At 45.6% G+C, this 12,747-nt stretch overlaps 1 protein-coding gene across 2 annotated transcripts in view; it reads left to right on the plus strand.

The window, feature by feature from the left end:
• The first annotated feature begins 2,950 nt into the window (after positions 1–2,950).
• LOC121559228 (zinc finger protein 513-like) overlaps positions 2,951–12,747 on the plus strand; it is a 55,094-nt gene continuing 45,297 nt past the window's right edge. The window contains exons 1-4 of one of the 2 annotated variants that reach the window (XM_045216027.1): positions 2,951–3,065; positions 3,381–3,562; positions 3,772–3,863; positions 7,105–7,242. In XM_045216027.1, coding sequence (XP_045071962.1) covers positions 3,824–3,863; positions 7,105–7,242 — 178 coding nt within the window. In that variant the 5' untranslated portion in view covers positions 2,951–3,065; positions 3,381–3,562; positions 3,772–3,823. The remainder of the gene's footprint in view (positions 3,066–3,380; positions 3,563–3,771; positions 3,864–7,104; positions 7,243–12,747) is intronic. The other variant, XM_041872512.2, reaches the window with a different exon arrangement.

A 12,747-nucleotide genomic window follows, 5' to 3' on the forward strand; every position in this document is an offset into this window, starting at 1 on the left:
GTTTTGGCGTTGGGGAGGGGTGGGTGTTGGCGTTGGGGAGGGATGGGTTTTGGCGTTGGGGAGGGATGGGTGTTGGTGTTGGGGAGGGATGGGTTTTGGCGTTGGGGAGGGATGGGTGTTGGTGTTGGGGAGGGGTGGGTGTTGGTGTTGGGGAGGGATGGGTGTTGGCGTTGGGGAGGGGTGGGTGTTGGCGTTGGGGAGGGATGGGTGTTGGCGTTGGGGAGGGGTGGGTGTTGGCGTTGGGGAGGGATGGGTGTTGGCGTTGGGGAGGGGTGGGTGTTGGCGTTGGGGAGGGATGGGTTTTGGTGTTGGGAAGGGGTGGGTGTTGGCGTTGGGGAGGGGTGGGTGTTGGCGTTGGGAAGGGGTGGGTGTTGGTGTTGGGGAGGGATGGGTTTTGGCGTTGGGGAGGGTGGGTGTTTGGCGTTGGGGAGGGGTGGGTGTTGGCGTTGGGGAGGGGTGGGTGTTGGCGTTGGGAAGGGGTGGGTGTTGGCGTTGGGGAGGGATGGGTTTTGGCGTTGGGGAGGGGTGGGTTTTGGCGTTGGGGAGGGGTGGGTGTTGGCGTTGGGGAGGGATGGGTTTTGGCGTTGGGGAGGGGTGGGTGTTGGTGTTGGGGGAGGGGTGGGTGTTGGTGTTGGGGAGGGATGGGTGTTGGCGTTGGGGAGGGGTGGGTGTTGGCGTTGGGGAGGGGTGGGTGTTGGCGTTGGGGAAGGGGTGGGTGTTGGTGTTGGGGGAGGGTGGGTGTTGGTGTTGGTGTGGGGTGGGTGTTGGTGTTGGGGTGGTGTGGGTGTTGGTGTTGGGTAGGGGGTGGGTGTTGGGGAGGGGTGGGTGTTGGTGTTGGGTAGGGGTGGGTGTTGGGGAGGGGTGGGTGTTGGTGTTGGTGAGGGTGGGTGTTGGCGTTGGTGAGGGGTGGGTGGGTGTTGGTGTTGGGGTGGGGTGGGTGTTGGTGTTGGGAAGGGGTGGGTGTTGGTGTTGGTGTTGGTGTTGGGGAGGGGTGGGTGTTGGTGTTGGGAAGGGGTGGGTGTTGGGGTGGGGTGGGTGTTAGTGTTGGTGTTGGGGAGGGGTGGGTGTTGGTGTTGGGGTGGGGTGGGTGTTGGTGTTGGGGTGGGGTGGGTGTTGGTGTTGGGGAGGGGTGGGTGGGTGTTGGTGAGGGGTGGGTGAGTGTTGGTGTTGGTGTTGGGGTGGGGTGGGTGTTGGTGTTGGTGTTGGGAAGGGGTGGGTGTTGGTGTTGTGTGGGTGTTGGTGTTGGTGTTGGGGAGGGGTGGGTGTTGGTGTTGGGAAGGGGTGGGTGTTGGTGTTGGTGTTGGGGAGGGGGTGGGTGTTGGTGTTGGGTGTTGGTGTTGGTGTTGGGAAGGGGTGGGTGTTGGTGTTGTGTGGGTGTTGGTGTTGGTGTTGGGAAGGGGTGGGTGTTGGTGTTGTGTGGGTGTTGGTGTTGGTGTTGGGGAGGGGTGGGTGTTGGTGTTGGGAAGGGGTTGGTGTTGGTGTTGGTGTTGGGGAGGGGTGGGTGTTGGTGTTGGGGTGGGGTGGGTGTTGGTGTTGGGGAGGGGTGGGTGTTGGTGTTGGGGAGGGGTGGGTGTTGGTGTTGGGGAGGGGTGGGTGTTGGTGTTGGTGTTGGTGTTGGGGTGGGTGGGTGTTGGTGTTGGGGAGGGGTGGGTGTTGGTGTTGTGTGGGTGTTGGTGTTGGTGTTGGGGAGGGGTGGGTGTTGGTGTTGGGAAGGGGTGGGTGTTGGTGTTGGTGTTGGTGTTGGGGAGGGGGTGGGTGTTGGTGTTGGTGTTGGGGAGGGGTGGGTGTTGGTGTTGGGGAGGGGTGGGTGGGGGGGAGGGTGGGTGTTGGTGTTGGTGTTGGTGTTGGGGTGGGTGGGTGTTGGTGTTGGGGAGGGTGGGTGTTGGTGTTGGGGTGGGGTGGGTGTTGGTGTTGGGGAGGGTGTTGGTGTTGGGGTGGGGTGGGTGTTGGTGTTGGGGTGGGGCGGGGTGGGTGTTGGTGTTGGGGAGGGGTGGGTGTTGGTGTTGGGGTGGGGTGGGGTGGGTGGGTGTTGGTGTTGGGAAGGGGTGGGTGTTGGTGTTGTGTGGGTGTTGGTGTTGGGGAGGGGTGGGTGTTGGTGTTGGTGTTGGTGTTGGGGTGGGGTGGGTGTTGGTGTTGGGGAGGGGTGGGTGTTGGTGTTGGGGTGGGTGTTGGTGTTGGTGTTGGGGTGGGGTGGGTGTTGGTGTTGGGGAGGGGTGGGTGTTGGTGTTGGGGGGGGGTGGGTGTTGGTGTTGGTTGGGGAGGGTGGGTGGGTGTTGGTGAGGGGTGGGTGTTGGTGTTGGGGGGTGTTGGTGTTGGGGTGGGGGTGGGTGTTGGTGTTGGTGGGTGTTGGGAAGGGGTGGGTGTTGGTGTTGTGTGGGTGTTGGTGTTGGTGTTGGGGAGGGGTGGGTGTTGGTGTTGGGAAGGGGTGGGTGTTGGTGTTGGTGTTGGGGAGGGGTGGGTGTTGGTGCAGCAGTCGGCCTGACTGCAGGTGGCACACTCCAGTGACATAGACCAATGGGATCACGCAGAAATAAAGGGTCCCTCTCAGTTTCATAAATATCTCAGCCTCATCAAATGTTACAACACAGCCTCGTTCATTCAGTTTGAAATGGGTTAAACATTAAGTATCACGCAATTTCCGAAATGTAGCGTAAAAGTCTGCAAAAGTCTGCATTCAATAGGCTTAACCTGCCACCCCCCCCCCAAAAAAAAATTGGTTAAAGGAATGTGCAACGTTTGTGAGCTTGATAAATTCCCCAACACAGACATTTTAAGAGATTGAATAAGAATATATACGAATATAATAACGTCTTCTTCTTCTGTCACAGCACATGAAATAGACAAAAATAAACATTTCACATGGCTGAAATAATTAGAAACAGCAAAAAACTACAAGTACCAAGACACAGATGACCGGAAATTAATTTAGGAAGCGGAAACACGTGCAACAGCGGAAGAGACTGTATACAATGGAAAACAAAAAATCAATTAAGTTATGAAAAACAATATTAATTGCCTTTCTTTGTCGCCGCTGCACATACAGAAATGGCGGATATCTAGACACGGTAATTTAGGTCTCATTTATGCATGGGTATATGGAGCGTTACTGGGTACACCGGAGAGGTTTATTTAGCTACTAAATTTAGCCAGGTAGATTAACGGTAGCTTGATAAACGTTAGCTAGTCGGCTAATTAAGCACATACTGTACCTGCTGTTTAGCTAGCTAGCTAGTAACTGATGTTAACCATTGCCTGCACGCTATCATTAACTATCAAGCTTTCAGAATACTCCATATATAACAAGCCGGACAGAAATCTTTAACAGTAGCTAGCCAACATGTCTTTCGTATGTTACTGTACTATTTTGTTTGGTTTTTCAGACAAATTAGCCTGGTAACGTTGTGCAGTCGTTGACGCTAGCTAGCCAACTAACATCATTAACTAGCTAGCTAGCTAGCTGTCAACAAAGGATCATTAAGGGCCAGGAGCAAGCTAGCAAGCTGCAACAACATCCACATGATAGACAGCGATTTGATCTGTCTGCATCCTGATACTCTACTTGGTGAGCCATCTAGCTCGCTAACTATTCGTTTTTTAACGTGTTATTTTAATCATTGGTGTAGAGCTGGCAGGTCCGTGTATCACACATTCGGTTTACTATACCAGAACTATATAGGTAGCTAGGGCCAATTATGCCTGAATTGCTTGAAAATGCATTGGCATATCTTGTTGATTGACATAGCTATTTCTTTGTGTTTGTGTGTCTACTAGAACCACTGGAGAAGTTCCTGAGGTCTTTCAGAAGAGAGAGGCTGACCGGAAGATGCCAAGAAGAAAACAACAGCATCCTCAACCTGTCAAGTGTAAGGGCTGAAACTGTCACAGTCTTATAACTGTAAGCCACTGTTGTAGTCCCGTGTAGCTCAGTTGGTAGAGCATGGTGCTTGCAACGCCAGGGTTGTGGGTTCGATTCCCACGTTGGACCAGTATGGAAATGTTTTTGTGATGTAAAAGAATGAGACAAAGATAAATCATGTCAGAACTTTTTCCACCTTTAATGTGACCTATAACGTGAACAATTCAGTTGAAAAACAAACTGAAATCTTTGAGGAAAAACTAAAAATAACCTGGTTGCAAAAGTGTGCACACCCTTAAACTAATACATTGTTGATGCACCTTTTGATTTTATTACAGCACTCAGTCTTTTTGGGTAGGAGTCTATTAGCGTTGCACATCTTGACGTGGCAATATTTGTCCACTCTTCTTTGCAAAAGCGCTCCAAATCTGTCAGATTGCGAGGACATCTCCTGTGCACAGCCCTCTTCAGATCACCCCAGAGATGTTCAATTGGATTCAGGTCTGGTCTCTGGCTGGGCCATTCCAAAACGTTAATGTTCTTCTGGTGAAGTCATGCTTTTGTGGATTTGGATGTGTGCTTTGGGTCGTTGTCGTGCTGAAAGGTGAACTTCCTCTTCAGCTTTCTAACGGACGCCTGAAGGTTTTGTGCCAAAATTACCTGGTATTTGGAACTGTTCATAATTCCCTCCACCCTGACTAAGGACCCGGTTCCAGCTGAAGAAAAACAGCCCCAAAGCATGCTGCTGCCACCACCATGTTTCACTGTGGGTATGGTGTTCTTTGGGTGATGTGCAGTGTTGTTTTTGCGCCAAACATACCTTTTGGAATTATGGCCAAAAAGTTCAACCTTGGTTTCATCAGACCATAACACATTTTCCCACGTGCTTCTGGGGGACTTGATGTTTGTTTTTGCAAACTTTAGCCGGGCTTGGATGTTTTTCTTTGTAAGAAAAGGCTTCCGTCTTGCCACCCTACCCCATAGCCCATTCATATGAAGAATACGGGAGATCGTTGTCACATGTAGCACACAGCCAGTACTTGCCAGAAATGCATGCAGTTCCTTTAATGTTGCTGTAGGCCTCTTCGAAGCCTTCCTGACCAGTTTTCTCATATTTTCATAAATGTTGGAGGGACGTCCAGTTCTTGGTAATGTCTCTGTTGTGCCATATTTTATCCACTTGATGATGACTGTCTTCACTGTGTTCCATGGTATATGTAATGCTTTGGAAATTATTTTGTACCCTTCTCCTGACTGATATCTTTCAACAATGAGATCCCTCTGATGCTTTGGAAGCTCTCTGCGGACGATGGCTTTTGCTCTGAGATGCAACTAAGAAAATGTCTGGAAAATCCTACTAGAACAGCTGAACTTTATTTGTGATTAATCAGTCACTTTAAATGACGGCAGGTGTGTAATGACTTCTATTTAACATGAGTTAAATGTAATTGGTTAATTCTGAACACAGCCACATCCCCAGTGATAAGAGGGTGTGCACACTGATGCAACCAGGTTATTGTAAGGTTTTCATTTTTCCCCCTCGAACACTTCGGTTTGTTTTTCAATTGAATTGTTCACATTATAGGTCACATTAACAGTGGAAAAAGTTCTGACATGATTTATCTTTGTCTCATTCTTTTACATCACAAAAACCTGGCATTTTAACAGGGGTGGGTATACTTTTTATATCCCCTGTATGCACTCACTAACTGTAAGTGGCTCTGGATAAGAGCGTCTGCTAAATGACTAAAATGTAAATGGAAGTGGCTCTGTCCCAATTTCTCTTTCTGCGATTTACTCGCATCCAATCTCCTCGCCTCCTCAACCATATTGAAGGAAAATGCCCGCGGTCCCTCCTTCCAATGAGGAGAGGAGATGGGAATCGAGGAAAGGTGACTCGAATATGATATGATACAGGAAATATCCCAGAATACGTCATAGAAACACTTATCCCAGGCGTCTTTGTTCTTGTCGATGGCAGCAGATGTGTTCTTGTCATTAACATTGGCTACTGCCTTAACCACAGTCCTCCCCTCCTATGGTGAAAGACAAATGAAGGCTACGTCCCAAATGGCACCCTATCCTAGCCTGATGACTCATACTAAATTCTTCCACTCATTGAAGTCGTTTGTGGTGACGAGGGGGCATGAGGGGCGTTGTACAAAACAGTCATCAACGATTGGGTCGTCTCTAACTAAATCAGAGTATCAAAGCCAACGACTGATTTTTCAAACCGTCGCTTTACCCACGTGCGTTCTGGCTCTGGCCCGACCCATCGGTTGGTTTCTGGAGTAATCAGACGACCCCGAATGTGTTGGCATTCGGTGAAGGGGTCGGGGGGGGGGGGAGCCACTCGGATCCAGACTCATTGAGGAGAAGAAACTAACGTCTGTGGGCGTGGCGTAGCGTTTGGCCCGAGCAAGGAGTCTGGGTAGCCAGGCAAATCCTATTCCCTAGATAGTGCACTACATTTGACCAGGGGTCCCAAATATAGCTCTGGTCAAAAGCAGTGTATCATACAGGGAGGCAGCAACAGACTCATGTGCTGTCACGCATCACATTCTCCACTAGAGGGCAGCAGAGTATTAGTTCATTCAGAAAGCCTTTGAAAGGGATACTTTGGGATGTTAACACTACTTCCCCAGAGTCAGATGAACTCGTGGATACCATTTTCATGTCTCTGTGTCCATTTATGAAGGAAGTTAGAGGTACTTTCCCGAGCCAATGCTAACTAGCGTTGGCACAATGACTGGAAGTCTACAAGTATCTACTAGCATGCTAGCAGATACCCATAGACTTCCAGTCATTGCCGAAATCCCGAAGGATCCCTTTAACTGTGGCAGACAGTCTTGGAAATTACAGGCAGCTGGTGTCTTTGACTATTGAATATTCATAGCTGTGTGTCAAGGGTGTTTTCTACATTAACTTGGAGAAATTAGAATTTCTGTAATTTAGGCTGGAAAAACATGGCTTGATTAAATATTAAATTGCCTTCTCACATCCTTATGACTTCTAACCTTCATGTAAAGCTATTTTCTAGCAGTCCCCTGACGAATATAAATAAAGGCTATGTAAAAAATACAATTACTGTGACATTATGGTACTTCTCAGGGCATTTTTAATCATCTTATTTTTTTTGTTTTATATGATGATGGATTCTGAAGATGGAGTAGGAACCGTTGGAGCTCCAGGAAGCCTGACCTTGTATTGTAATGAATGCTAGATCTAATTGTTGCTTTGTGTTTCAGTGGATTCTGAAGATGGAGTAGTAACCATTGGAGCTCCAGGAAGCCTGACCTTGAAGGCAGATTTCCTTCTGGGACACGACCTTGAGTTTGGTGACTCCGACCATGACAAGACCCTAGGCCTGGACGACAAATACTCAGGTTGGTGCTTCATTTATTAAAGCTTTATTCAGACAGGTTGGTGCTTCATTTATTAAAGCTTTATTCAGACAGGTTGGTGCTTCATTTATTAAAGCTTTATTCAGACAGGTTGGTGCTTCATTTATTAAAGCTTTATTCAGACAGGTTGGTGCTTCATTTATTAAAGCTTTATTCAGACAGGTTGGTGCTTCATTTATTAAAGCTTTATTCAGACAGGTTGGTGCTTCATTTATTAAAGCTTTATTCAGACAGGTTGGTGCTTCATTTATTAAAGCTTTATTCAGACAGGTTGGTGCTTCAGTTATTAAAGCTTTATTCAGACAGGTTGGTGCTTCATTTATTAAAGCTTTATTCTGACAGGTTGGTGCTTCATTTATTAAAGCTTTATTCAGACAGGTTGGTGCTTCATTTATTAAAGCTTTATTCAGACAGGTTGGTGCTTCATTTATTAAAGCTTTATTCAGACAGGTTGGTGCTTCATTTATTAAAGCTTTATTCAGACAGGTTGGTGCTTCATTTATTAAAGCTTTATTCAGACAGGTTGGTGCTTCATTTATTAAAGCTTTATTCAGACAGGTTGGTGCTTCATTTATTAAAGCTTTATTCAGACAGGTTGGTGCTTCATTTATTAAAGCTTTATTCAGACAGGTTGGTGCTTCAGTTATTAAAGCTTTATTCAGACAGGTTGGTGCTTCATTTATTAAAGCTTTATTCTGACAGGTTGGTGCTTCATTTATTAAAGCTTTATTCAGACAGGTTGGTGCTTCATTTATTAAAGCTTTATTCAGACAGGTTGGTGCTTCATTTATTAAAGCTTTATTCAGACAGGTTGGTGCTTCATTTATTAAAGCTTTATTCAGACAGGTTGGTGCTTCATTTATTAAAGCTTTATTCAGACAGGTTGGTGCTTCATTTATTAAAGCTTTATTCAGACAGGTTGGTGCTTCAGTTATTAAAGCTTTATTCAGACAGGTTGGTTCTTCATTTATTAAAGCTTTATTCAGACAGGTTGGTGCTTCATTTATTAAAGCTTTATTCAGACAGGTTGGTGCTTCATTTATTAAAGCTTTATTCAGACAGGTTGGTGCTTCATTTATTAAAGCTTTATTCTGACAGGTTGGTGCTTCATTTATTAAAGCTTTATTCTGACAGGTTGGTGCTTCATTTATTAAAGCTTTATTCAGACAGGTTGGTGCTTCATTTATTAAAGCTTTATTCAGACAGGTTGGTGCTTCATTTATTAAAGCTTTATTCAGACAGGTTGGTGCTTCATTTATTAAAGCTTTATTCAGACAGGTTGGTGCTTCATTTATTAAAGCTTTATTCAGACAGGTTGGTGCTTCATTTATTAAAGCTTTATTCTGACAGGTTGGTGCTTCATTTATTAAAGCTTTATTCAGACAGGTTGGTGCTTCATTTATTAAAGCTTTATTCAGACAGGTTGGTGCTTCATTTATTAAAGCTTTATTCAGACAGGTTGGTGCTTCATTTATTAAAGCTTTATTCAGACAGGTTGGTGCTTCATTTATTAAAGCTTTATTCAGACAGGTTGGTGCTTCATTTATTAAAGCTTTATTCAGACAGGTTGGTGCTTCATTTATTAAAGCTTTATTCAGACAGGTTGGTGCTTCATTTATTAAAGCTTTATTCAGACAGGTTGGTGCTTCATTTATTAAAGCTTTATTCAGACAGGTTGGTGCTTCATTTATTAAAGCTTTATTCAGACAGGTTGGTTCTTCATTTATTAAAGCTTTATTCTGACAGGTTGGTGCTTCATTTATTAAAGCTTTATTCAGACAGGTTGGTGCTTCAGTTATTAAAGCTTTATTCAGACAGGTTGGTGCTTCAGTTATTAAAGCTTTATTCAGACAGGTTGGTGCTTCATTTATTAAAGCTTTATTCAGACAGGTTGGTGCTTCATTTATTAAAGCTTTATTCAGACAGGTTGGTGCTTCATTTATTAAAGCTTTATTCAGACAGGTTGGTGCTTCATTTATTAAAGCTTTATTCAGACAGGTTGGTGCTTCATTTATTAAAGCTTTATTCAGACAGGTTGGTGTTTCATTTATTAAAGCTTTATTCAGACAGGTTGGTGCTTCATTTATTAAAGCTTTATTCAGACAGGTTGGTGCTTCATTTATTAAAGCTTTATTCAGACAGGTTTGTTTTGTTGGACGGAAATATAACTTGAGATGTGGGGCACTAAACTAGACAATTGTTAGGCCTAAATCAAGGCCTGAATCAGTACAGAAAAGTATGAAAATGTAAGTTGCTCTGAGTAAGAGCGTCTGCTAAATGGCTAAAAGGTCATGTAAAGGTCATGCATTGGTGGGCGATCAAATATATTTTGCAAGAGAGACCTGTTCCATGATAGCAGCATGTCATGGAGGTCAAAAAGTTACTAATGAATCTTGCATTGGCAGACACATTTGAGATGTTCTGGAGACCACCAAACCAAGAACAGTCGGGGTCAAGGTATGGCTGGGCGATATATTGTGAATACCTGTATACCGGTATGGATTCGCATACCGGTATGGATTTTACAATACCGTCTATAACGGTATTTTTGATACAGTGCTGAATTAAATGAAAAGTTCTACAAATTGGACTACTTCACTGTCAGTTTGGTTGAGTGTGTATAACCATCAGTATTGTAGAAAGCCCATTAAAACCACTTAGGATTCATGTGTTGCCATTCTAGGTTCATGCACTACTCATAAAACATCAAAAATGAGAAAAATATTGTGAAATGATATATTGGCCCTATCGCCCAGTCCTATATCAAGGTCTTGAGGCCTGAGTTATCTGCATAACCTGCATACTAGCCTTGTTGGGTTTTAGACTGATGCCTTGTTGGGTTTTAGACTGTTGCCTTGTTGGGTTTTAGACTGTTGCCTTGTTGGGTTTTAGACTGATGCCTTGTTGGGTTTTAGACTGTTGCCTTGTTGGGTTTTAGACTGTTGCCTTGTTGGGTTTTAGACTGTTGCCTTGTTGGGTTTTAGACTGATGCCTTGTTGGGTTTTAGACTGATGCCTTGTTGGGTTTTAGACGGATGCCTTGTTGGGTTTTAGACTGTTGCCTTGTTGGTTTAGACTGTTGCCTTGTTGGGTTTTAGACGGATGCCTTGTTGGGTTTTAGACGGATGCCTTGTTGGGTTTTAGACTGATGCCTTGTTGGGTTTTAGACTGTTGCCTTGTTGGGTTTTAGACTGATGCCTTGTTGGGTTTTAGACTGATGCCTTGTTGGGTTTTAGACGGATGCCTTGTTGGGTTTTAGACTGATGCCTTGTTGGGTTTTAGACTGTTGCCTTGTTGGGTTTTAGACTGATGCCTTGTTGGGTTTTAGACTGATGCCTTGTTGGGTTTTAGACTGATGCCTTGTTGGGTTTTAGACTGATGCCTTGTTGGGTTTTAGACTGATGCCTTGTTGGGTTTTAGACTGATGCCTTGTTGGGTTTTAGACTGATGCCTTGTTGGGTTTTAGACTGATGCCTTGTTGGGTTTTAGACTGATGCCTTGTTATTTTATAATGTCAGGTATGATGGGGCTGTTGTTTGCTACCTAAAGGCTGTATTACCAACACAACGGCAGGCACCAGTCATGACCTCAGTCAGATCCCTAAAGGCTGTATTACCAAGACAACGGCAGGCACCAGTCATGACCTCAGTCAGATCCCTAAAGGCTGTATTACTCAAGACAACGGCAGGCACCAGTCATGACCCTCAGTCAGATCCCTAAAGGCTGTATTACCAAGACAACGGCAGGCACCAGTCATGACCTCAGTCAGATCCCTAAAGGCTGTATTACCACGACAACGGCAGGCACCAGTCATGACCTCAGTCAGATCCCTAAAGGCTGTATTACCAAGACAACGGCAGTCACCAGTCATGACCTCAGTCAGATCCCTAAAGGCTGTATTACCAAGACAACGGCAGGCACCAGTCATGACCTCAGTCAGATCCCTAAAGGCTGTATTACCAAGACAACGGCAGGCACCAGTCATGACCTCAGTCAGATCCCTAAAGGCTGTATTACCAAGACAACGGCAGGCACCAGTCATGACCTCAGTCAGATCCCTAAAGGCTGTATTACCAAGACAACGGCAGGCACCAGTCATGACCTCAGTCAGATCCCTAAAGGCTGTATTACCAAGACAACGGCAGGCACCAGTCATGACCTCAGTCAGATCCCTAAAGGCTGTATTACCAAGACAACGGCAGTCACCAGTCATGACCTCAGTCAGATCCCTAAAGGCTGTATTACCACGACAACGGCAGGCACCAGTCATGACCTCAGTCAGATCCTCTGTGACCGTTGTTCACAGTAATCCCATGCAAAACTGCGCAAATTGAATGGCACTGATGGGTAGTCTACCAAACTTGCTAACGACCCTTGTTAATGGCCTGGGCCCGGTTTCCCGATAGCGATGGAATTTAGGTTTGAATGTTTTAACGATGCATCCAGTGCTTAATTTGAGCTGGATCCTGCCGGAACAGGATCTGGATCCTCTCCGTTTTGGACTGTTTCGTTCCGGAACCCATTTAACCTCCCGAGTGGCGCAGTGGTCTAAGGCGCTGCATCGCAGTGCTAGCTGTGCCACTAGAGATCCTGGTTCGAATCCAGGCTCTGTCGTAGCCAGCCGCGACTGGGAGACCCATGGGGCGGCGCACAATTGGCCCAGCGTCGTCCAGGGTAGGGGAGGGAATGGGCGGCAGGGATGTAGCTCAGGTGGTAGAGCATGGCGTTTGCAACGCCAAGGTTGTGGGTTCGATTCCCATGAGGGGGGGCCAGTATGAAAAAAAAATAATGTATGCACTAACTGTAAGTCGCTCTGGATAAGCGTCTGCTAAATGACTAAACTGTAAACATTTGGCCGGATGCAGTAGGCATGCCTCTCCTGGCATGAATAGCTATTTTCGGTAACACTTTACTTGACACCCAGCGTCGTAACACGGTCATGACCATGTCATAACAGCTGACATAACTTGTTGATAACCTGTTTATAATATGGTCATAACACTGTCATGACACATGTAGACCTGTTGTGACATGCATTGCATTATTTTATGGCTAGTTATGACACCAACCTAAGTGTCAAAACCCACAAACCCCTACCACACAAGGCAAAACATTCCATTACACCATAGCCTACCTGTCAACAGTATGTTTATTTATATATATATATATATATACAGTGAGGGAAAAAAGTATTTGATCCCCTGCTGATTTTGTACGTTTGCCCACTGACAAAGACATGAGCAGTCTATAATTTTAATGGTAGGTTTATTTGAACAGTGAGAGACAGAATAACAACAAAAAAATCCAGAAAAACGCATGTCAAAAATGTTATAAATTGATTTGCATTTTAATGAGGGAAATAAGTATTTGACCCCCTCTGCAAAACATGACTTAGTACTTGGTGGCAAAACCCTTGTTGGCAATCACAGAGGTCAGACGTTTCTTGTAGTTGGCCACCAGGTTTTCACACATCTCAGTAGGGATTTTG

This window comes from Coregonus clupeaformis, unplaced genomic scaffold (genome assembly GCF_020615455.1).
Source record: "Coregonus clupeaformis isolate EN_2021a unplaced genomic scaffold, ASM2061545v1 scaf0580, whole genome shotgun sequence".
NCBI classification, from domain to species: Eukaryota; Metazoa; Chordata; class Actinopteri; order Salmoniformes; family Salmonidae; genus Coregonus; species Coregonus clupeaformis.